This window comes from Bison bison, unplaced genomic scaffold, assembly GCF_000754665.1.
Source record: "Bison bison bison isolate TAMUID 2011002044 unplaced genomic scaffold, Bison_UMD1.0 scf7180017864143, whole genome shotgun sequence".
NCBI lineage: Eukaryota > Metazoa > Chordata > Mammalia > Artiodactyla > Bovidae > Bison > Bison bison.
Window position 1 is genome coordinate 6,068,512 of NW_011494715.1, and position 26,060 is coordinate 6,094,571.

Sequence of the window (26,060 nt, forward strand, 5' to 3'; positions counted from 1 at the left end):
GGGCCTCCCTGGTGGCTCAACAGTAAAGAATCAGCCAGCAATGCAGGAGACACAGATTCAACCCCAGGTCAGGAAGATTCCCAGGAGGAGGAAACGGCAACCCACTCCAGTATTCTTGCTGGGAAAAACCCCATGGACAGAGGAGCCTGGCAGGCTAGCCAGCAAGAAATGAAGCCTTTAACGGCCCAGCTGGCAGAGGCCCAAGCCTGAACTGTAACGACTCTTGAGTTAACAACACAGCCGGTTTCTCCTCCAACCTTCCTCAGCAGACTCCTAGGGCAACAGGACTAAAATAACCACCCTGGCATGACATTAAGTTCCCCAGACAGAACCTGCCTTGTTCAATTCTAGTATCAAGGACTGGGAGAGAGGGGAAAAGGGCTGAAAAACCACCTCATATCTCCACAATCTTCTCTTGGGCAACACAGCGCGTTCTGGCCTCATCTCCAGAGACCCTGGAGACTCCCACAGCAGTATGATACACTTCTCTCTGAATCACCATCTCCACCATGACTGCCCCATCCAGGCCGCCAGCACCCCTCATCTGGGCTCCTGCAATAGCCTTTCAACTCTGTCTGCTCTTTCCCCCATCATCCCACAGTATCATATTTCTCTCTGCTCAAAACCCTCCCCTTGCACCCTCACACACTGAGAATAAAACCTTCAGTCCTCACCATGGCCTACATGTGCCGCCTCTGTCTCCTCCAACCTCCTCTCAAGCTCTACTCTGGATCATTCCACCCAGGGTACACAGGGTCCCCCTGCCATGGCCTGAGCACAACAAGCTTCCTGCACTTCCTGTTCTCTGTACATCCCCCCAGAATTTACATGGTCCATTCTCCCACTTCCCTCAGGCTTCTGCTCAAATGTCACCTCTTCAAAAAAGTCCTCCTAGGCACCCTATTTAAAGGAGCTGTACCCTTTATAGAGAACAGAACTAAAAATTAAGGATTGAGGGCCTCGGCTGTCAGGGACCTACAAACAAGCGAGTTCACAGCCTAGAGATGGACAGTGTTTTGAGTGGGCAAGACTACACGGTGAACAGCAAAGTCCCCTTTGTAAAACTGCAAAAGGACCGAGTTTGATGTTCTTGTTTCCACAGGATGCTCCAACAAGGCCACCCTATATACTATTTTCCAAAATGTAAAGCAGAGTGAAAAAGATGTGTTAATTGGTCAGAATAAACCAGTAACCTGAACCAATATTTTGGGTGGGGCTGTGTATCAGAGACCAGCTGGAGGCTCCTGCCCACCCAGACGCAGCCTCCTACTGACGGCAACATTAACTCTGGACAAAAATACCAAAAGAGCATTACCTGAAGACACCAGACTGAGCAGAAGGCGACACATTATGAAGGGGAGCCAAAATTTAGGAAGGAATTACTGACATGGGGAGAATCACCGCCGCTTTCCCCTTGAGCGTAGACCAGAGCTGGTACCAAGGATAGCTTAAACTTGCATACAGCACCCAGCTGTTCTGGCCTGAGGAATAAGAGGAAAGAGCCTGGGGCAACCACCACCCCTGGAAGAAAGGAGTTGCAGCAGAGAGAGAACCAGACAGGAGAGCTCCAAGTTCTGTGTATAAAGCTCCCAGTCTCCAGGTCACCCCAGAACCATGCATTCTTTCTGCTGTTCACAAGCAGACCAGCTACAGATAAAAAGGCTGAACTAACATTTGTGTTGCCACCCAAGAGAACTTGCTGTCCAACCAAATTAACTTCCCGCTAAAACTAAAAGCTCAACACTTTTCAGAGAAATAAAACAAAATCCACAGTCTTCGCGACATTCACAATTTAATACAAAACTGTTTGCTGTACAAAGAACCAGACTAACCAGAAGAATATGACCCCCAATTACAATGAATACTCAACCCATATGCTGGAATTAGCAGACCAAGAGGTTAAAGCAGCTAACATAACTGCACTCATTGAAGTGAAGTAGGGACTTCCTAGGTGGTCCAGCGGTTAAGAATCTGCCTTCCAATGCAAGGGACGTGGGTTTGATCCCTGATCAGAGAACTAAGATTCCACACGGCAAGGAGCAAGAAAGCCCATGTGCTTAACTACTGAGCCCTCACGCTCCAGAGCCCCTGTGCCACAACTAGTGAGTCCATGCACAGCAATGAAAGATCCCACGTGAACCAATGAAGACTCCACGTGCTGCAACGAAGACTCAATGCAGCCAAATAAATAAAATACATTTTTAAACGAGGTGTATTCAGAATGGGAAAAAACGAAACAGGAAATCTCAGGAGAGAAACAGAAACTATTATTTTTAAAAACGTGGAAATTCTTAAACTGGAAAACACAGTATCTGAAATATAAAACTGACTCAATGAAGAACAGTGTAGACACCAAAGTCAGCAAATGTGACGACAAATCAACAGAAATTATCAAAGATAAAAAATGATTTTTAAACAATGAACAGAGCTGCCGAAAACTGCAAGACAGTATCAAAATGCCTAGTATAGTATAATGGACAAATAAAATTGTAAAATATATTTTTTAATGCCTAGTATACACAGAATGAAGTCCCCAAAGAGGAAAAAAATACCTGATTAAATATTGAATAAAAAATTCCCCAAATATAATTTTAAAATACATAAATTACTAGATTTAAGAGCCTTGTTTAGTTGCTAAGTGTTGTCCCACTCTTTGTGACTCCATGGACTGTAGCCCACCAGGCTCATCTGTTCATGAGATTTCCCAGACAAGAATACTGGAGTGAGTTGCCATTTCCTTCTCCAGGGGATCTTCCCCACCCAGGCATTGAACCCACATCTCCTGCACTGGCAGGCGGGTTCTTTATCACTAAGCCACCTGGGATAAGCCCTTAAGAGACTAAGTGAAGCCCAATCAGAACACAGATCAAAGAAAACCACGCAGAGGCGCATCACAGTCAAACTGCTGGAAACCACGTGTATAGAAAAAGTCTTCAAAGTGGCCAGAGAAAAATAACACACTACCTATGGGGAAATAAATATTTGAGAAATCACTGACTATCACTACAAACAACGGCAGCCAGGAAACAGTGGAAAATCTTTAAGATGCATGAAAGTGCTGACTCCCCCCCTAGAAGGGAGCTTTTCAAAAGGCAGGCCTTCAAATCCCCTGGCCCAACGCCACCCTCCATTTGACTTCCATTAAACATTCATGACATTCCACTCAAGGAGCTAAGGAACCCGATTCAACTGCTCACAAACAAGTAAGAGACAGAAAGATACCTCTGGTGCAGCCATCCCTACCATCCCGGTGAGAGAACCCACCTCCCTGTGGGCAGCACTGTCAATTCGAACAGGCCCTACCTGATCTCAACTGAAACTCTCTTTACATAAAGCATGCTGGGCAGGAGGGTGGCAGTGAAAATCACACTTACTCTCTGCCAGACCCAGAGTAGCTTCCCCCTTGCTTGGTAAGTAATGGAAAAGAGAGAGGGATTTCACCACAGGCCCCAGTAGGTACGCCTGAGACAACCCTGCTCTCTACTTGAACACCGAGGGCTCAACAGACTTCACAGCCCACAGACCGACAGCATTTGTGCCCGCTGCTACGATGGCACCCTGAGCAGAAGACACCCACAGACTGCCCAACATTTTCTGAAGTGGCAGGTAGGCTCCTGGGTTGCTTCTTTTAGCTCAAATCATCTTCCCTGAAGGAATGGAACCTGAAAGACTGCCCGGTCATCTTACAGAGATCTACTGTTAACTATAACAACATGAACAAAGAGGTCACGTCTGCATCCTCGGCGGAAAACCCACTCTCAGACGGCTCCTAACACTACCACTTCCCACCGCGGAGGGCCACCCTCCCTCTCAGCCCACCGTGATAGCTCTGTGCCCCAGAGGGCGGCAACTCAACTGCTGCCCAAAAACCCTGCCTCTCCTACATACTGAATAGAAAGCAGTCCAAATATTTAGAGAATGGGGTGAAATTTTCCAGCTTGAAGAGTTTCTTCTTTTTTCACAGGAACTAGGGAGAAAGAAAAAAAAAAAAAATGTGTACCACTAATACGGACAAGCTATTCAGAGCTGCCCCCAGCCTGGAGAGTTTCTGGCCCTTTCTGACTAAGCATGGTATTGCTGCAATGAGTGGCTCAGTAATCAAAGAGAACGATTTATCTCCCACCAGAGTTAAAAGGAAGGACTCATTCTGGCAAGCACTCTGCTGCACTTCAGACACTGTTAACCGTGGCGGCATCAGCTTCTCCACGTCCCTAACAAATTTACAGAAAACTCAGCAAAATGGAAAACACAGGCTGCTTTGCTAATGAGGAGCATCGACCTTTCACAGAACGATTTTCTTTTTTTTTAATTTTGATGACATTCAAAAAGTTGTAACTAGGAAAGAAAAAAAGTGAAACGTATTTGGGAAGAAGTCTAGAGAGAAATCTCCCTGTCTACAAAGCTTTCTTAATATACAAAATAAATTCTGGGGTCAAAAGTTTGCAGCACCCTACAGTCTTTGAAGAGTCTCTGATTATAAATTCAATTAAATAAAATACAAGAAAAGATTAGCAGCAGTAGGAAGAAAGTAGCGGCATTTGTAAAAAAAAAAAAAGAAAACAAAGATTTGTACAAGAGAAAAAAGGTAGTAACAGTTAAGACACAAGGGAAATTAAGTCGTGGGTACAAGGAGGTTTATCAGTGAAGTGAGTCCTTAACATAAGCAGAACATCCATGCTGACTTCCATCTCCTTTGACATGAAGGAATAAATAGGAATCAAATAATTATTGGGCACTTTTCCAGTATATTAAAAAGCAGAGATATTACTTTGCCAACAAAGGTCCATCTAGTCAAAGCTATGGTTTTTCCAGTAGTCATGTATGGATGTGATAGTTGGACTATAAAGAAAGTGGAACGCCAAAGAATTGATGCTCTTGAACTGTGGTGTTGGAGAAGACTCCTGAGAGTCCCTTGGACTGCAAGGAGATCCAACAAGTCCCTCCTAAAGGAAATCGGTCCTGAATATTCATTGGAAGGACTGATGCTAAAGCCGAACCTCCAATACTTTGGCCACCTGATGTGAAGAACTGCCTCAGTGGAAAAGACCCTGATGCTGGGAAGGATTGAAGGCGGGAGGAGAACGGGACAACAGAGGATGAGATGGTTGGGTGGCATCACCGACTCAATGGACATGAGTTTGAGGAAACTCCAGGAGTTGGTGAGCGACAGGGAGGCCTGGTGTGCTGCAGTCCATGGGGTCACAAAAAGTCCGACATGACTGAGCGACTTAACTGACTACTTGTATTATCTCAGTGAAAGAAAAAGTGGCTCAGTCATGTCAGACTCTTTGAGACGCCATGGACTATACAGCCCATGGAATTCTCCAGGCCAGAATGCATGGGTAGCCTTTCCCTTCTCTGGGGGATCTTCCAAACCCAGGGATCGAACCCAGGTCTCCGACACTGCAGGCGGATTCTTTACCAATGAGCTATCAGGGAAGCCCTGTATTATCTTAGATCCCTCTTTAATCCTGAAGTCAAAGGAGTTAATTAACTTATCAAAGATCACAAAATGACTATTTAATCCTAGGTCTCTACTGTGCCAAAACTCATACTTTCCCATTTACCATAATGCTGATTAGAAAATATTTCATGTGAATTAGCTCCTCAATGAAATAAATATTTCAAAAACTGGTCTAGCCTAAACGTTCCCCTTCAAGGCAAATTCTTGCTAAAAACGACTAATTTTCTTAAGCAAGCGTCTAGCAGTGATGGCTTATCAGACTTTGGCCCCTCTTTGCTGCCTTTTCTGGAAAGTACCTGTGCTGCATGGTAAAGTGTTGCCATGTGGCTTGAGATCTGTTCTTAGGCCTCACATTTAAGAGAAATGGGTAATCTCCTTCTAGATGGACAAACTTACAACAGAAGGTGGATAAACAAAGTACTCAGAACTAAAGCTCTATCCTGCATATTTGGCTATTACTTTTCCTGTAGAATACATCATCCTAACCATAACAGAGAAGAGTTTTATGAGAATGAAACTACAGAAAAGGTCCAAGGTCTCCAACTCCCAAAATACCAAACCCTGACACCAGTCTCCCAGAGGAAGACAATCCTGTGAAATGGAACAGGTCTCCTTCCTAAACCCTTTGGGAGATGATTAAAACCACAGCTCCTGGAATCAGGCACACTAAAAGCTCAGCTCCTCCACAAATGCTAATCGTGACCCTGGGCAAAATAATTAACATGTCTAAGCCTCAGTTAAGAAATCATACTAGCTCATAACTGTTACTGTAAGCTCTATAAACTCTAAAATTATGAGTGCTTCTTAAATAAACGTCAGCTTTTCATCATAATTCTCATCGTCAGCCCCTTTGTAAGGACAGAGAAGATGTCTACGAGGTCAATGACAGGGTTTTGTAAACCTTCACAGGGCCAGTATCAGTCTCCCTATGGGAACGTCTTAGGGGCCTTTGGAAGTGAGCAGCAGAGAACTGGCAAGACCTGAAAGAACTCAAACAGAAGCAAGGGTAAGAATCTGAATAGGTTAAAAAAAAAACACACACAGCATCTTTACAGGAAAGAGAGCATCAAGAATGAACTAGCCTCTGGCGCGGTAAAGAAACCGCTCGTGGCTCTATCATTACCATGATGGGGACCCCAATGTCAGGCCACACCAGGTCCTCTGACGGCAGCTTGGGAGAATTCCACACCACCACGACCTTGTTCAGGTAAGGGAGGCCGTTCAGCCTCTCTAAGGAGTTCATGAGCACCTCCTCCCGCTCGTAAGTCAACATTACCACCGTGAACTGCTCCCGAGGGACGTTGCCGCCCAGCGCAGCCTGAAACTCCTTGCCGGAGCCCCCGGCCCCGCCACCAATGGGCCGGAATCCGGTCCCTGAGCCCAGGAACTTGGCCTCCGAGGGCAGCACGGGGTCAAAGGGCGTGTGGGGGAAGAGATGGAAAGGCCCCGGGGCGGAGTTCCAACTGCGGTAGAGGTCAGTGACGGTGAGGGTGAAGTTGCGGAGGTACTTGGGCGAGGCGTAGGGCGGCTCGGTCTCCACCGGGCCCAGGTCCAGGTCCCCGGTGTCCGCCATGTTGGGGTCGGTGCCGGCCGCCTTGCCCGAGCGGTGCGGGATCTCGGCCGCGGCCTCCTCCCGGATGGGAGCGGCTGGGATCTGGATGCGCGTCCGGATCACGGCCAGCACGGTGCTGAAGATACTGTCCGTGGTGGAGAAGTAGGTCTCCCAGAGGAAGCGGCCCTGGCGCCGCATGGCCAGCAGGTCGCTGTCCGAGAGGCTCCGCAGCAGGAAGTGGACCTCAGTGACCCGCGGCTTGGGCACCACCAGCGCCGCCTCGCTCCACTGCAGCACGTCCTGGTAGGGGGGCTGCACGTGCTCCCCCAGCACCACCGGGCAGCCCCGACCTCCAGGGCCTCGAAGAGCCGGGTAGCACACCCTGAGGACACAAGCAGGCGCGGGTCCCCCGGCGTGATGATGAGGGCAAAGGTGGAGAGCTTCAGGAGCTCCAGGCGGTCCTCCCGCTCGCCGCACAGCGCCCACTCAGTCGGCAGGCTGGCTCTCGGCTGGCTCTTACAGGTGAATTCAACCAGGACCTGATCGAGCTTGCTGTCTTGGACGGCCTTGAGGGTGGCGATGATCCGATCGTCGTAGTCGGCTGGGGGGTCCCCCTCCATCTCCTCCTCAAAGGAGCGGGCCTCCTGAAGGCTGGATCTCAGCGACTCTATCTTCTCGCCCTGGAAGGTGAAGAGGTATTTCCGCTTCACCGGCACCTGTGGTGGGATTTCCATGAAGTTGGGCTCCGACATGGCGTGGACTAGGGGCGACACCACCAAGTCAAAGCCAGGCCGGTACTGGGCCGCATAGAAGGTGGACTGGGCCACCATGGCCCGGCCGGTGCTGACGTTGTACAGTAAGTTCTGGGTGTCCGACTTCCGAGACAGGCTGATGATGACGTGGTTGTGGCCGTCCGTGCGCCAGTGCGGGAGGGACAACAGCTGCTTCTCCAGGTCGGCGGGCCGCAGCACGGCAGGCTCCTGCATCTCCCCTACTAGGATCACATAAAGGCAGGCGATGTCCGCATTGTCGGTGACATAAACGTTGGCTCGGGCCGTGGCCTGGAAAGCCTGCTTGACCAAGGGATCCAGGTAGCTGCCAAAGGCGAACTGGTCACTGTCATAAACATAGACGGGGAAACCAGAGGTCAGAGGGCACCGGGAATAATCGAAGCAATTGTGCAGCCGGCAGCCCCGCTGGGCCTTGGGGGGCGGGAGGCCGGCATCGTCCTTCTCCGGGAGCAGGCGGATAGGCAGGGAGAGCTTGGGCTGGTTCTGCGCCATCAGCTCCTTGTAGGAATGCTCTGTCTGGCTGATGACGTTCTTGAGCTGAAGCAGGTCCTGCTTGGCATTCTCGATGCTCTTCTTGCAGGCCTCAATCTTCAGGTTCAGCTTGGCGATTTCACTGTTCAGCTCCTGCCGCTTGGCTTCCAGCTGCAGGAGCTCCTCGCTCACGGACTCGCGGATGCGGCACAGGTCCAACACGTGCTTCACCTCGCAGAGTTCGCTGCCGGCCCGCGGGCCGAAGATGCGCTTGCCCGCCTCATCCGCCTCGTCCAGGGTGGTGAGATAATAGTGAGCGATGAGGGGAAAGAACACCAGGATGATGAACAGCGTGAAGCTGAGCCACGTGAGCCGAATGCGGTTGGACCAGCGCAGCATGCAGGTTTGACCTCCGTTCCCCGCGCCCCCATTCCGCAACATGGTATAGCCCGTCATGAGTCCCTCTGCGGCTCTTGCCTCCGCTGGTCACGTTGGCTCACTCGCCATAACCACGGGTTTCTAGTGGGCCAGGCTCAGCCTCTTCTCACTCAACACGCTTTCCCAAGAGTTAGTGTGCTCCCTGGACAAGGCACCAAGTAGAATGGAAATTTCATCTTCCTCAGCTGTGACTGAAATGGTCTCTGACCCTACTCCAGCAGATTCTGAGTTCTAGCTGTAGGCCAAAGAACATGTCCTTAATCTCTGTCAAAAGCCAGAGGGTACCACATGGTTGTTGAGGTGGGAGGGCGAAGGTCCCTGATGGTGGAGCCAGGGAAAAGCACCCCGGAATCAGACAGACCTCCTCAACCGCCATAGCTCTTGTTCCTTGGTTTCGCTGACCAACACATATGCATAGTTACTTTTCACAGTTACAAGGTAGCTGGTTAGAACAGAAATAAATGCCAGCCTCTTAAGTGTCACTGCCAATATTCAGGCCTGCAAAAGAAAGAGAAGTGTGTCAGTCTTGATGACCTTATGCTCAACAATCTTGCTTCCCCACTTCTGAAACTTTTTGGAAAATGCCTAAATCTTGTAAGACGGAACAATGGATTGGATCACTGGTGTGTGCCTCGAAGAATATTTTAAATCCAATACAGGTTTTATTTTTTGGCATGGATATTGTACTTGGAGTTATTAATAGTAAGAGATGGATTAGGTAAGTGTCCAAAAGCAGTTTCAGACACACCCACTTTCTTCCAATTAGAGCCGTATAAAATGATTAGCAGCTACATTCAACAAAGGGCAAAAATGTTCATAACAATTTGTTATTTGAGACTTAGGCATTGTGGTGAGACAGAGAAACACCCTCCTATCTATGTTCATTACTGACAGGAAAATTGCCTCTTTAAGTATTGGGGAAAAGCAAAAAAAAAAAAAAAACACCTCTGTGAGGAGCTCCTTTTATTATATTCAAAGTGGTGGAAAAGAGCTGAAGAGAACTCTCTGGATCTTCACCAGCAGTGGGTGCAGTAATCCAGAGACAAAAATGTATTTCCCAGCTTGCTTCTCATTTATCTTCTATATAAATAGTAACTTGGTCTTTCAGAAAGAACGCTGTACTTAGAAATGGGGATATTATTTCTTATCTTTTACAGAGATTTGCTGTGAGACTTTAGGCCTCAGGTTTCTAATCTCCCAAAACAAAGATAAATGCGTGGAGATAACAATACATTGTGTTGCTATGAAAATAAAGGAGGATACTTTAGGTTAATAAATCTTGAACCAGCATTCCCAGTCCTTTTCTCTTACCAAACTTTACTATCACAAGTTATAAAACTTTTGCACTTGCTTTCTCCTCAATTTCAGTACATCTAGAAGTAAAAAAAAAAAGGGGCTTCTTTTGTGTCTCAGATGGTAAAGCGTCTGCCTGCAATGCAGGAGACCTGGGTTTGATCCCTGGGTCAGGAAGATCCCCCTGGAGAAGGAAATGGCAACCCACTCTAGCATTCTTGCCTGGAAAATCCTATGGTCAGAGTAACCTGATAGGTTACAGTCCATAGGGTCACAAAGAGTCGGACACAACTAAGAGACTTCACTTCATGCCAAAAATACCTCCAACTTCCTTCATTCATTTCCTCCAAAGAGTATTCATCATACTCCTTCATGTCTAAGACATGCTAAGTATAACCGTGGGAGAAGCCAGGATGTAAAATAATCTTTGACCTCAGGGAACTACTTTTAGCCTAAAAAACACACAGACAAACAGCAAGGAAACTACCCCAAGACAGTGTAAAATGAGAGGTAATTTATGGCCAGCATTTGGCTCAGACGGTAAAAGCATCTGCCTGCAGTGCCGGAGACCCGGGTTCCATTCCTGGGTCGGGAAGATCCCCTGGAGAAGGAAATGGCAATCCACTCCAGCGCTCTTGCCTGGAAAATCCCATGGACGGAAGAGCCTGGTAGGCTACAGTCCATGGGGTCGCAAAGAGTTGGACACGACTGAGCGACTTCACTTTCACTTTATGGATGCTCAGTCAGTCTCTCTAGCTTCCACCTTTGCTAACCATGTGTAACTATTAAATGTTTGATAGAGTCATCTCTCCTTTTAGATAAAAATAGAAAGTGATGACAATGTTACTAAGAGGTTTGAGTAAGCAGACCATGAGATAAGGACAACAAAACCCAAATAGTAATCAATCATGGAAAAAAACCTAAACTTGGGTAATTTAGTTTAGCAGCTTACCAAATATCCATGTAGGTCAATATTAAAGCATTATCCTTTTAATTCAAATGTTAAAAATATCCTTTTTTGTTTTCAAAATAAAAAAATGTGCTCTGCATTTATGAGCAAATCCTAACAAAGAAAGGATGGGGTGGAGGAAAACAAGTGGCAAAATCCGGGCGACTCGGCCGCTCCACCCCCTCTCACCCTGTGGCTCAGGCCCCTCCTCTCTGGCTCACGCAGCACTGCGCTTCGGTGCGTCATCTCCTGAAACAGTCACCTCCGGGGCTTCTCTCCTGATAGAAGACAGAGAAGCGACAAGCTATTAGAGAAATACTCAATACTGAAGAATTTATTAACTGTCCACTGTGAAAAGGCTTCTCATGTATACAAGGCGATCACAGAATTTATTGTTCAAATGGAGACAGTATTTTAAGTGAAAAGCGGTCCTATCAATAAATACACTTGGACAATAAGCGTAAATTGGCACTCTCAAAGGCAAACCATCCAGCTATATGGTTACCTGTTTATGTGCTCCAAGAGGGAATAAACCAAAGCACTACAATGTAGAAAAGTCCTTACCTTTTAGAAGTATATACTGAGATATTTACCGACGATTTATCTGGAATTTGCTTAAAAATAAATAGGACAAGCGTGGTGGTAAGAACTCTGGGGTATCAGTGAAACAAGATGAGTCATGACCAGACTGCTGTTGACACTGAATGATGGGGAGAAACTCGGGCCTGCTTTTACATGTGTTTAACATTTTTCATATTAAAAACTCAAAAACAAACTATACAGAGTCTAAACAAGATGTCTTTAAAAAGTCACCTGGAGACTGACTACACAATCTCATATTGCTAGCACCACCAACTTACAGTGAACAGAACTGGAAAAAGAAACAAGTGCCCTGATGGAAACCAGTAATTCAACATTGACTCTAAAATTTCTATCCCCATCAAGTTCCATCTTTCACTGGAATTAGGCAAAAGTGTCATCAGTGCTCTGAAGCATGAACTTTCTTTCCCAAACAGCTAAATCCATCATTTCAAGCACAAAAGAAAAACAAAAACACTTAGAATCTCTTCTGCCATTCTCTGGAGCATGATAATGAAGGTACTAGGATCTAGAAATAAGTCACATGAAACACTGATAAGGAGCAGTCTCCTTATCCATGTAACTCCACATGCAATACACACGCCTCACTGATTCTGTCATCTGCCACTGCACTGAACGCCCAACTTGTCAGCCTGCGCCCTACGATGCCTTCTACACGCAGCAACCAGAAGCATCATTTTAAACTTTGAGTTCAACCATGGCTCTCCGTCCCTTAAAAACGTTCAGCGCTCTCCCACTGCACTGCCAGGTCCTTCATAACTAGCTCCTGAAAGTCGCTCAGTCGTGTCCGACTCTTTGCAAACCCATGGACTATACAGTCCATGGAATTCTCCAGGCCAGAACACTGGAATGGGTAGCCTTTCCCTTCTCCAGGGGATCTTCCCAACCCAGGGATCAAAGCCAGGTCTCCCACATTGCAGGCTGATTCTTTACCAGCTGAGCCACAAGGGAAGCCCTAGCTCGTGACCACCAAGCTACTCTCTCTCCCACAGGACATCCCTGCCGCACGTGCTTGCTCAGCTTGAGCTGCACTGGCCACCTTTCAATTCCTCAACTGCCCAAGCTCTCAACTGCTTCAGAGGCCTTCTACCTGCTGATCTTTCCATCTCAAATGCTCTTCCCCAGGCTCCCCTCTGGCTGACTCCTCACCCTTCAGATTTTCACTTCTTGATATTCCCGTTTAAAGCAGCCTTTCTTAGCCCCTGACACTTTCTGGCACTGACCTACTGATCTCCTTCATAATATCTCTTTCCTGACTTTTTATTACCTATCTTTCCCAACAAAACCTCACTGTTGGGGGTAGGAACCTTGTCTGCCTGGACCACTGCCCCGTATCACCAGGTCTCAGCACAGTGCCAGGCACATGGTTAGCTTCTCTGTAAACATCTGTTAAATAAATGAATTATATCACCAATTACTTTCCCATTCTACAAATTCTCAACTTTCCCTTGGTTGCCCGTGACACTGCACTCTCTGGTATTCCACCTGTCTCCCTGACTCGTCCCTTTCTGCTTTGCTGGCACCCACTGGTGCTCCTACCTCATACAAAAAGTGCTCCCCAAGGCTTCTGACATAATCTGATAATGAATCCATCCATTCAGATGGCTTCAACCCCCAAAGCTACTACTCCCACCCTAGCCTTTCTGCTCTGCACTAGCAGACCAGCATTTCCAGCTCCCAAAGGAGGTGACAAGAGAATGAGATGGTTGGATGACATCACTGACTCAATGGACATGAATCTGAGCAAACTCTGGGAGATAGTGAAGGACAGGGAAGCCTGACGTGCTGCAGTTCACAGGGTCGCAAAGAGTCAGACACAATTTAGCGGCTACCTCCTCTAGGACACAGCATAGCCACTTAGTGATTCCAAATATTCCCTCTTTCCAAAAACTTTAAAATCTGCCCAAGATACTACATTCTTCCCCTTTTACAAACTAGAAACAATGTGATATACAGGAAAGAGTATAGACCTCCTGGCCAGACCTGGATCAAATCACAGCTTGGCAAGCTCTTAGATGGTCACTTAACCATGATGAGCTGCAGTTTTTTCATAAGTAAAAAACTCATGTTCAGGATTGTTATAAAAATTAGATAGTAAAAATCACCCTGCACAGAATCTCAATTTTGTAGTCTATTATTGGCTACAAGTCCTGGAGTTATTTTTAGATCTGCCAAACTATATCCATTCTTTTTTATAATAATTACAGTAACAATATATTTATAATAATAATTTACAATGTGTGCATTTATCCCTTCCTTTTATTCTACTGTCTTCACCCTAATACTGGACCATAACAAACCATTATGCCTAATCTCAATTCCCCATCAATTTATCCTGTGCATTACTCTGAATCAGAGTAACGATTCAGTTACTCTGCAATACTCAGTATTCTTTTCATCTAATAAAGCTTTAGCTTGAATAATTTCAACTGATCTGATTTTGAGTTTACCACATCTTTCTTCTGCTATATCTAGTTAAAGGTTAATTCCACCCAATAAATTCTTAATTTCAGGCATTATACATTTCAGTTCTGGAATGTCCATTAAGTCCCTTGTTAGAGATTCCATTTCTCTATTTATTTTTTGCATCTCTTATTCTATTTTCTTTAGCATATTTATAAGAGTAAAATTCCTTACCTGATTTTAGTGTCTGGCACACCTGTAGACTTTATTCTACTATTTTTCTCTTGATTGTACATCCTGTTTACCTGTTTCTTTGCAATCTTAAGATTTTTTTTACTGTGTTCTAGACATTGTTTAAAAGTACTATAAATACAGTAGTAAATACAATTTTCCCAAGAGATGGCATATTTTCTGTCAGGCAGTTAGAAGGAATATAATTATTTAGAGATTCTCATTACCCCTAGAAATACTTTTTGCCTTAAAGTTTACTCTGGCTGATATTAGTATCAGTCACTCAGCTTTTGTAAAAAAAATTTCATTGTTGTGATAAAACATATACAACATAAAACTGCCATCTTAATTATTTTTAAAGAGTATAGCTTGTAGCATTAATTACAGTCAAAATGTTGTACAACCATCATTACCATTTCCAAAAGTTTTCCATCACCTCAAGCAGAACTCTGTAACCAGGAGGCGGTAACTCACCTCCCTGTTCCCCGTTCAGTTCAGTTCAGTCACTCCATCCTGACTCTTTACGACCCTACAGACTGTAGCACACCAGGTCTCCCTGTCCCTCACCAACTCTTGGAGTTTACTCAAACTCATGTCCATTGAGTCGGTGATGCCATCCAACCATCTCATCCTCTGTCGTCCCCTTCTCCTCCTGCCCCCAGTCCGTCCCAGCATGAGGGTCTTTTCCAATGAGGCAGTTCTTCACATCAGGTGGCCAAAGTATTAGAGTTTCAGATACAACATCAGTCCTTCCAATGAACACTCAGGACTGATCTCCCTTAGGATGGACTGGTTGGATCTCCTTGCACTCCAAGGGACTCTCAAAAGTCTTCTCCAACACCACAGTTCAAAAGCATCAATTCTTCGGCGCTCAGCTTTCTTTATAGTCCAACTCTCACATCCATATATGACCACTGGAAAAACCATAGTTTTGACTAGATGGACCTTTGTTGACAAAGTAATGTCTCTGCTTTTTAATATGCTATCTAGGTTGGTCATAACTTTCCTTCCAAGGAGCAAGCGTCTTTTGATTTCATGGCTGCAGTCACCATCTGCAGTGATTTTGGAGCCCCCCAAAATAAAGTCTGTCACTGTTTTCACTACCTCCCCATCTATTTGCCATGAAGTGATGGGACCAGATGCCATGATCTTAGTTTTCTGAATGTTGAGTTTTAAGCCAACTTTTTCACTCTCCTCTTTCACTTTTATCAAGAGGCTCTTGATAGTTTTTCTTCACTTTCTGCCATAACTGTGGTGTCATCTGCATATCTGAGGTTATTGATATTTCTCCCAGCAATCTTGATTCCAGCTTGTGCTTCTTCCAGTCCAGCGTTTCTCATGATGTACTCTGCATAGAAGTTAAATAAGCAGGGTGACAATATACAGCCTTGACATACTCCTTTTCCTATTTGGAACCAGTCTGTTGTTCCATGTCCAGTTCTAACTGTTGCTTCCTGACCTGCATACAGATTTCTTAGGAGGCAGGTCAGGTGGTCTGGTATTCCCATCTCTTTCAGAATTTTCCATGTTTATTGTGATCCACACAGTCAAGGGCTTTGGCATAGTCAATAAAGCAGAAATAGATGCTTTTCTGGAACTTTCTTGCTTTTTCCACGACCCAGCGGATGTTGGCAATTTGATCTCTGGTTCCTCTACCTTTTCTAAAATCAGCTTGAACATCAGGAAGTTCACGGTTCACATATTGCTGAAGCCTGGCTTGGAGAATTTTAAGCATCACTTTACTAGCGTGTGAGATGAGTGCAATTGTGTGGTAGTTTTAGCATCCTTTGGCATTGCCTTTCTTTGGGATTGGAAGGAAAACTGACCTTTTCCAGTCCTGTGGCCACTGCTGAGTTTTCCAAATTTGCTGGCATATTGAGTACAGCACTTTCACAGCATCATCTTTTAGGATTTGAAATAGCTCAACTGGAATTCCATCACCCCCACTAGCTTTGTTCGTAGTGATGCTTCCTAAGGCCCATTTGACTTTGCATTTCAGGATGTCTGGCTCTAGGTAAGTGATCACACCACCATGATTAACCGAGTTGTGAAGTTCTTTTTTGTATAGTTCTGTGTATTCTTGCCACATCTTCTTAATATCTTCTGCTTCTGTTAGATCCAGACCATTTCTGTCCTTTATTGTGCCCATCTTTGCATAAAATGTTCCCCTGGTATCTCTAATTTTCTTGAAGAGATCTCTAGTCTTTCCCATTCTATTGTTTTCCTCTATTTCTTTGCTTTGATCACTGAGGAAGGCTTTCTTATCTCTCCTTGCTATTCTTGGGAACTCTGCATTCAAATGGCTATATCTTTCCTTTTCTCCTTGCTTTTTGCTTCCCTTCTTTTCACAGCTATTTGTAAGGCCTCCTCAAACAACCATTTTGCCTTTTTGCATTTCTTTTTCTTGGGGATGATCTTGATCACTGCCTCCTATACAATGTCATGAACCTCCGTCCATAGTTCTTCAGGCACTCTATCAGATCTAATCCCTTGAATCTATTTGTCACTTCCACTATATAAGCATAAGGGATTTGATTCAGGTCATACCTGCATGGTCTACTGGTTTTCCCCCCCTTTCTTCAATTTAAGTCTGAATTTGGCAATAAGGAGTTCATGATCTGAGCCACAGTCAGCTCCCAGTCTTGTTTTTGCTGACTGTATAGAGCTTCTCCATCTTTGGCTGCAAAGAATATAATCAATCCCAGCCCCTGGTAATCTCTACTTTACTGTCTCTACGAACTTGCCTTTTCTAAATATTCATAAGGAATACCATACAATATCTGTCTTTATGGAACTCACTTATTTCACTTAGCATGTTTCAATGTTCATCTGTGTTGCAGCACAGAACTTCATCCTTCTTTTTGACTGAATAATATTCCATGGTAGGCACATCCCGCCACTTTGTTTATCCACTGAACTCTCGATGGATATTTGGGCACTGCCTGCCACTTGGTCGGACACTCAGCTCTCAGCTAATATTTGCCTAGCTTAACTTTTTCCATTCTTTTCCCAGCAAACTTTCCATGTCTTTCCTTATATTTAGGTGCCCCTTAGAAACACTTGAGAACAATATTTCATTCTTTTAATAGAACTCTAATTTAACAACCTTTGACTTTAAACTAGTGTTTGATCTACTTACACTTTTGTGATACATTAAGATTTACTAACAGTCTTTTTTGAAGAGGGGTTACTTATCACTTTTGTCTATTTCCCATCTCTTTCCTGACTTTTAGTTGATAAGTTTGTTATGTTTTTTAAACCCTCTACCACGTTACTTTGCCAACAAAGGTCCGTCTAGTCAAGGCTATGGTTTTTCCAGTAGTCATGTACGGCTGTGAGAGTTGGACTATGAAGAAAGCTGAGCGCCGAAGAATTGATGCTTTTGAACTGTGGTGTTGGGAGAAGACTCTTGAGAGTCCCTTGGACTGCAAGGAGATCCAACCAGTCCATTCTGAAGGAGATCAGTCCTGGGTGTTCTTTGGAAGGACTGATGTTGAAGCTGAAACTCCAATACTTTGGCCACCTCATGCGAAGAGTTGACTCATTGGAAAAGACTCTGATGCTGGGAGGGATTGGGGGCAGGAGGAGAAGGGGATGACAGAGGATGAGATGGCTGGATGGCATCACCAATAGATGGACGTGAGTCTGAGTGAACTCCAGGAGTTGTGATGGACAGGGAGGCCTGGCGTGCTGCAATTCATGGGGTCACAAAGAGTCGTACGCGACTGAACTAAACTGAACCAGTCTGGAAGTTATATATTCAATTTATGACATTAATTGAAAGTTTAACATTATCTCTAGTATTCTGTCCCTCTTCTCAATTAATAAAAGATCTTTACCTATGACTGGAGCTTCCCTGGTGGCTCAGAGGTAAAGAATCCATCTGCCAAGCAGGACGCATTGAGTTCGATCTCTAGGTCGGGAAGATCCCCTGGAGAAGGAAATGGCAACCCACTCCAGTATTCTTGCCTGGGAAATCCCATGGACAAGGGAGTCTGACGGGCTATAGTCCATGGGGTCGCAAAGAGTCGGACACGACTTAGCGACTAAACAACTTTACCTATGATGACCTCTCTTGACTTTTACATCAATACTGACTGATATTTTAGATCCACCATGTTTCTACCCACTCAACATTAGCCTTACTATCATAAATGCAATTCGTACTTGTTTAGATTCACCCACATAGTTACCAAGCTCCTTACTCAGAGCTCTACTTCTTTCTACATTTCATTCCTTCCCTCTGATTATTTCTTTTTTCCTAAAGTAGTTCCTCCAGTCAGAGTCTGTTGGTGGTGAGTTTTATGTGAAACACTTTATTTCACCCTAAATCCTAAATAATGATCCAACTGCATGCACCAGTCTAGAGTAATAATTCCTTTCCACCAACTGAAGAATCCTCTGGATTCTATTACTGTTGCTGAGAAGTGAGATGTCGGTCTAACTATTGTACCTTGTGGATAACCTGACTCTTCATGCTGGCTATATTTAAGATCTCTTCAGCTTTGGAGTTCTTCTATGTCTACATGTGGAATCTGGAGCAGGGGGCAGGAGCGGGAGGTGAGTGGGATGCTCGGCACTCTAACTTTCTGGTTCTTAAGATGCGTGTCTTTCATTATTCTAGAAAATGTTCAATCATTATCTGTTTGTTTGTTTAGTCATTAACTCTTTGTATAGGACCTGTCATTCATTCTCTCCTTTTTGAAGGTATGACATATGTCAGACTTCCTCATTCCATTCTCCATGTCTTTAAACCTTTCCTCTGTATTCTTTTACCCTTTGTACTACCATCTGGAAATGCCCTCGTTATCTACCCAGTTGAAGGGTCAGGAGATGTTTTTAGTAAAGAGCCAGAGAGTAAACATACTAGGCTTTGGGAGCCACATCCAGTTTAAGTAGAATATTTTCATTTGTCTCTTTTTTGTATCTTTTAAAAATATAAAAAACCATTCTTACCATCCAAAAGAAACCACAACCGAGATTTAGCCCACAGGCCACAGTTGGCCAACTCTTGATCTAACTCATTAATTCTCTCTCTTGTGTCTAAGGGGTTGTTTACCCAAACCACTGGGTTTTGATTTCAATGACTCTTTTACATTTCCAGAAATTCTGTTGGCTTCTTCTTTAAAACCTGCCTTCTTTTTATGATAGCACCTACTCTTTCTCACGTTTTCTGTTCCTGCCCTTCATGTGCCGAGTCTCTTCTGTCTGCTGATTCTATTATCATCAGCTTTGGACTGCTTTTTATGTCGATCTCTCAGTCTGGAGAGTCTCCCAGAAGCCACAAGTAAATGTAAATTTGAACACAAAACTCATATGAAGGGAAAATGGTTCTGAGTTCTCAGTGAATATTCCCTTCCCCAACCAGTTCTGGATCTTGCTAACAGAGACTTTATCTTTTTCTAGTCTACCCATTCCTTTAGTGAATGTTCAACCTTTTGAAGATCCATACTCTCATCTGGTGTCTCAGTCTGACATTCACAGGCACAAGGCTCTTTCTCTTATTTCTGTGGGAACTAAACTGCAAGTTACCAAAACCGGCAAATACCTTAAGAGACTATAGCATCAGACTGTTCATCAGATGCTTTTTAAATCCCCAACCTCTCCTGCCCCCATTCCACTTTTTTAATTTTAATGAGAATTTCTTTCCTGAAAGCAAAATATGCATTGTGTAGCAAGGAGTTTATATTGATCTAGTCTGCTATTTTGCCAAAACCAGAGACCTCCTCCAGTCTTTACTATACACATGAATAAACATGCTTACAAAAATGGGACATATGTTCCTTTCTGTAATCTGATGTTTCCCAAAGACCCACATCATTACATGCTATACCATATGATGGTCAATAACTGAAGACAGAAACATCATAATTTGTTTAACCAATCCTCTTTTGTTAGACATTTGTTTTCAATTTTTCATCATAATCAAAGCTCTAACAACTATTCTTGTAGCTATCTTTGCACACATCCACCGTGGATACACATCCACGGGTATCTCCTCAGGAAAGAAAAAAAAAATTTAACATGGGTCAGTGCAAGAATATCTTATTTTAAAAATTACTGTCTACTAAAAAGATGGCCATTTATCCTCCCACCAACAACACAGAGGGCATCTGTTGCCCAAGAGCTGACCAGTCACAGTGTGACAGAGACGGTTTTTACTCCACCAGTATGGATCTGCTCTCCTCCATTCCCCTCTCTGCCTTACAGTTTGGCTGGAATCGGAAGACTAGTTCCTGCCAGAGGGAACATGAGAAGAAGCAGGGTATCATTTCCCATACAAGGCTCTTAAGAACAGGGATGGATTCTTCTTCCCCCAACTACTTGAGAGAATGAAAGGAAAAAACTCTAAAACTATGGAGTGGCGAGATTAAAAGCAACCCAGCCCTCTGGGTCACCACTGCAGAGAGTCACTTGAATGGGGAAGAGTGAGAAACTTTGGTTATCTCAGGCCACTAAGATTTCTGAGTCTGTTGCTGCAGTTAAGCATTAATTAACCGAACAAATCCAACTGAATGCTATTAAAAAAAAAAAAAAACAGTTTGATAAAATGTCATTCTATAGTTTTGATTTACCCTTTATAACTAGAGGTCAAACAATTTGAGCTCATTAAGTATCTGTGCTTCTCATTTCATTCACTATCGGTTCACCTGCTTTGCCAAATTTTCTACCTCTGAAAGTGTTTTTCTAACCACAACAGTTGGTTGTCTGTATCACTCTCCTGACGAACTTCAACTGTTCCTTAGCTTCATCTAAGCAATTTGTTTCTCTCCAGCTGGATGCAGAAACTATTTTTCTCGCCACTTTTGAAACTCCTCTACAAAATACCACATAGTTCTGGGTGCCAGGTCACTGCTCAATAAATAATTATACTAGTTGAAAGTCTTAGTTTACATTTTCATTTTCAAACAAGTTTGAGATTTAGAGCCTATGGAGTCTTGATTCAAGGGAAATGAAACACTGAAAATAAAGAGAGACTTTCACAGCTGGGAGGAGGCTTGCAGGCCATCTGGACTTGCAGCCAGAATCTCTGGTTCAGAACTAAGCTTTGAAATTTTAAGAATATTACATAATTTCCTTCTTACAGTGATACTGAAAATCCCTACGTACCTCCAGGGTTATTGTGGGGATGAAATAAGATTATAGATAGATGGATACTTATGTTAGAAAAGAGGGAACATTTCAGATCAATAACCTGAACTCCTATTTCAAGAACCTACAAGAACAAAATAAAGTAAGCAGAAGGAAAGGAATAATAAAGAGGATAAATCAATGAAATCAAAAACATAAAGACAAAACTCAATAAAACGAAGAGGTTCCTCAACAATTCTGACAAACCTGCTCAAGACTGACAAAGGAAGAGATACAAATCACCAACAATGGGAATGAAACAGGATATCACACAAGTCCTGCAGGCATCAAAAGGCTAATAAAGGAAGACTAGGAACAACTCAACACACCTGAGTTTGACGACTCAGACAAAAGGGACCAATGCCTCGAGAAACACAAACGGCCACACTCACCCGATAGGAAACAGTCCTCCAACTATGAAACAAACTGACTTTGTCATTTTAAAATTACAACAGAAACGTCCCCCAAAAGAAATGTCCAGCCCCGAATGCTTCCACTGGAGAATTTCTACCAAGTGTTTAAAGTACTGGGTTGGCCAAAAAGTTCCTTCAGGTTTTTCCACTGCATCTTATTGGCCAACCCAACATAATGATCTATTACATACACTCTCTTCCAGAGTGGGGGGACACCTCCCAGTCCATCTTACCAGCCCTGATACCCAAACCAAAGAAAGCACCAAAAAAGAAAATGACAGATACATTTCTCTCATCAATATAAGACAATAATACTGAATAATAGTGAACAGAATTCAGTAATATATAAAAAGAATTAAATGATTAGTACATCACTCTTAGGTAGAGAAGTGTTATTTTAACATTGTTGATCTTATCTGGAAGCATGAATATTCATTCTGTCCATTTAGCCACACCTTTATTTCTCCTATCAAAGTTTTGCCATCCTCATCCCTGCCCCAATGTCTCGTATTAAGTTACTGTGTATTCTCCATAATTTACTCATCCATTCTCTGGTCCTCCACCTCAGCAGCTCATCCTCCGGAATCTTTCACCACTCCTTAAGTGCAGTCTGTCCTCGGGGGTTTATCCCTTGTCCTCTTCTCTCTTTCCCTATCTTTATTTACTGGAGTTTGCCAACAGCTTCAATTAGCACCCCCTGACAGGATGACTATGAAAGTTACCTCTCTAATCTTGACCTCCTTCTCCAGTGGTCAGCAACACAGACATCTACCCCTCAATGTTCCAATGGCAGCAAGGATACATCTCAGAGTATAAGGAGGTTCCGTTAGTGTCTTCTCCCAGTAAGGAGGGAAAAGTTCAAAATATCATGTACAGACATTTACCATTCAGATCGTAACCGATACCGTAACTTTTTTACTCCTTTCTTAACCAAAATATTTTTGCTGATAAATGGAAATTCTTCATCTGTTAGCCATTCACTGGAAGGCTTGAAACTAGTTACATTCCTGGAAGCTGAAATGGTAAGTAACTCAAGTCAAAGGTCCAGGACATCTGCTGAGGAGTTAGCTGGGGCTTAGAGTTCTCAGTCAGAATTCCATGTGTGCTTGTCTTGTGCTTTCACCTCCTCCCTCCTACACCTTAACATACCTGCCACTCTACCATCACCTCCTCTTTGAGTGCCTTCTCCTCTAACACTCCTTCCGTCTCAGTGGGAACATTACCAGCGATAAGGACCCTGCTTTCAAGAGTCTGTTGATAGTACAACCATCCTACTGACTCGACTTCTCTTCTTTTACAACTAAAATACTCTGATATTGAAACTTCCTATCATGGACCTGGCATATCTCTCTGTTCATTTAGGTCTTCTTTAATGTCTTTCAACAAAGTTGTATAATTTTCTTCATTTAAGGAAAAAAAAAAAAAAACACTAAACTGAGCTAAAGTAAAACACTCAATGAAGAGAGACAAAAAGAAAAAAAGACAGGAGGGAGAGACACAGGGAGTAAACAGCTGGTTCCACTCGGGCCGCAGTTATGCATATATCTGAGACGCGTGGAGGGAGACTGGGGCCAGAAGCGAGACGCTCTTCCAGATGTCCCCAAATGAAACCTTCAGCTGCCTTTAATCCATTAAATAACTGTGGCGACAGCGAACATCTATTGAACGTCTGTTGTATTCCTTCACAAACGTAATCTTCATGACAATCTTATCAAGTACGTACGTACGACTAGCATTCTCACTATGTACATGAGGAAACCAAAGCACAGAAGTTAGGAAATTTGCCCAGGGGCATCCATACTGAGTAAAACTTGGACTCAAAGCAGAGTTACTCTAAGGCCCACACTCACTAATGTCTTAACCATTTAAGATAAACTGCCTGTGACATTAATTCAGGGAAAAGAGAGCACAGGCACAGCGTGCATACATTATTTTTTAATTACCCAGATGACTACAGCTCCACTGTACACGGGGAATGACAGCTATAGTTAACACACACGGTAATGATATTCCAAACCTAAAGTCAACCCTATATTCATACTGATTTCTCTGCTGACAAAACAGGAAAACAACGTGCTCAGAGTGAATGACCTACGTGTGTGCCTGTGCGTGCAGCAATTAGTACACGGGCCCATCAAGCAGGCAGAGCCCTATCACGACCCAGGTGCACACTGCTGCTAGTACTGCCCTGGCCACAGGCCCCTCAAACTAGACAGAGATAGCTCTGCACAAAAGTCATTTCAATAAGGTTGTTGAAAGCAGTATCTCAAAGATTTTTTTAATTCTGTAGCGACACCAAACAACATCATTTCCTGATTTCCTGCTATGCACAGGCATGACAAACAGCCTGTTCCGGGAAGACTACCTAGTTAGTAGTCTGAATTTTACATTTTAAATTCACCCTGAATGCTAAATGAATTAAACTAAAACAAATTTCCGGATACTAGCACTACTGTTAAGATTCTGACTTCTCTCTTCTATTGTTCAAAATAACAAAATGCACTTTCAGGGAAGCTAACTGCTGATAAAGAGTGACTTGTGAAAACTGAATGTAGGCAACTGACAAGTTACAGGAGGGCAATGTGTGCTTTTCACAGGACAGCCACCATAGTTTATGTACTGGAGAAATGTGACCCGGGTGTAAAACAGGGCAAACAGAAAGCTGTTGGCAATTAAAAACCAAAATCAGGTGAGAAAAACTGGTTGTGCACTGATACACTTACTGAGTTACGAGTCAGGATTATGACACAACCACAGAGAACCACGGAGATGAGCTGCCTTTATTATAGGGCTTTGAAAAAAGGAAAAACAAGTAAACCCTGGGCTCAAGAGCAGATTTCTAAGTCCAAAGATGTTCCACAAAGGCCCCTAGCAGGCACAAAATAAGCATTCCTTCCATTACTCAACTGTATATAGCGTATTAACACACAAACTAACACTCTTCATTAACCTAGGTCAAATATTGCTGCATTTAGTCAGTAATAAATCTCAACACAGAAGTCTCAACTCCAGGATAAGTCCTTGATTGGAAAATTATGCCAATTCCTTTAACTGTTTCCCCTCCCACCAGTTTGATAACATCCCACAAATCAAAATCATGTCTGACAAGTCACTTTTTAACTAGGGTAATACAAAATCAAGATGCACAAATCACCTCAGAATGTTTTCACAAGATAAACCCAGGCCCGCCCAACAGTAACTGAATCAGAATTCCCAAGTATGGGGCTCAAGTTCCTGCCATTTGACAAAGCTCCAGGTGACTTTATTGCAGAGCACACACATAAACTTGAAAGTCCTGGTCTAACAAAGAACTGATGACAGTCCTCATTCGGGCTGATGACATCTGAATCCATGTAATTACAGACAACTAAGGAGGCCAACGGAGAAGGCAGTGGCACCCCACTCCAGTACTCTTGCCTGGAAAATCCCATGGATGGAGAGGCCTGGTGGGCTGCAGTCCATGGGGTCGCTAAGAGTTGGACCTGACTGAGCGACTTCACTTTCACTTTTCACTTTCATGCATTGGAGAAGGAAATGGCAACCCACTCCAGTGTTCTTGCCTGGAGAATCCCAGGAAGGGGGAGCCTGGTGGGCTGCCGTCTATGGGGTCGGACAGAGTTGGACACGACTGAAGCAACTTAGCAGCAGCAGCAGCAAGGAGGCCAAAGAGCAATATACATTATTCATGCAGAAAGTCTACAGACTACAGCACAGACTTCTGGAAGACAAGGGCTGGTGGGGGGAGGGGGGGTCTTCATTTGTTATCACTATAGACCTACCACTTGTTATAACTGTATTTATATTCACAACACCCTCCACTATACATACTTTACACATACTATCTCATCTCATCCTCACGTCAACCATCTGGGGGATAGGCCTGTCTTTTCTACTTTACTTTGAAGAAAAGTAAGTATGAGTCCCAAAGTCAGGTAACCTGTTTAAGGCCATACAACAAGAAGGTAAGGAGCCCAGATACAAACCCAGGTGCCAGACCTGTACCCCACTACCCACGGGTTCATGATTTGTTTACTAAAATACTCATTCTGCCTTCATTCACTTATAATAAGCATGTACGACTTGCATAATTAAGGAGAATGCTATTTTGCTGCAGTCACTTTAAAGTGTACCACATTAGATTTTCCCATAATGTGACAATCAGCTTTTTAGAAAAAAATTAAGCTGAATTCCTGCATGACAAACCAAAACTCCAAATAAGTCCCAGATGAATCTGAGAGGTAACTGTAATAAATGAAACTACAAAAAGAACAACAGGAAAACATAAATGAAATTTCACTTCAAGATAAGTTTAGCCACTTGTACT

General features: G+C 43.8%; 1 protein-coding gene across 1 annotated transcript in view; it reads right to left on the minus strand.

The window, feature by feature from the left end:
- Nucleotides 1-26,060, minus strand: part of EXTL3 (exostosin-like glycosyltransferase 3) — a 130,789-nt gene that overhangs the window by 28,598 nt on the left and 76,131 nt on the right. The window contains 3 exon segments of the mRNA XM_010840287.1: nt 6,588-7,357; nt 7,360-9,214; nt 11,148-11,236. Coding sequence (XP_010838589.1) covers nt 6,588-7,357; nt 7,360-8,734 — 2,145 coding nt within the window. The 5' untranslated portion in view covers nt 8,735-9,214; nt 11,148-11,236.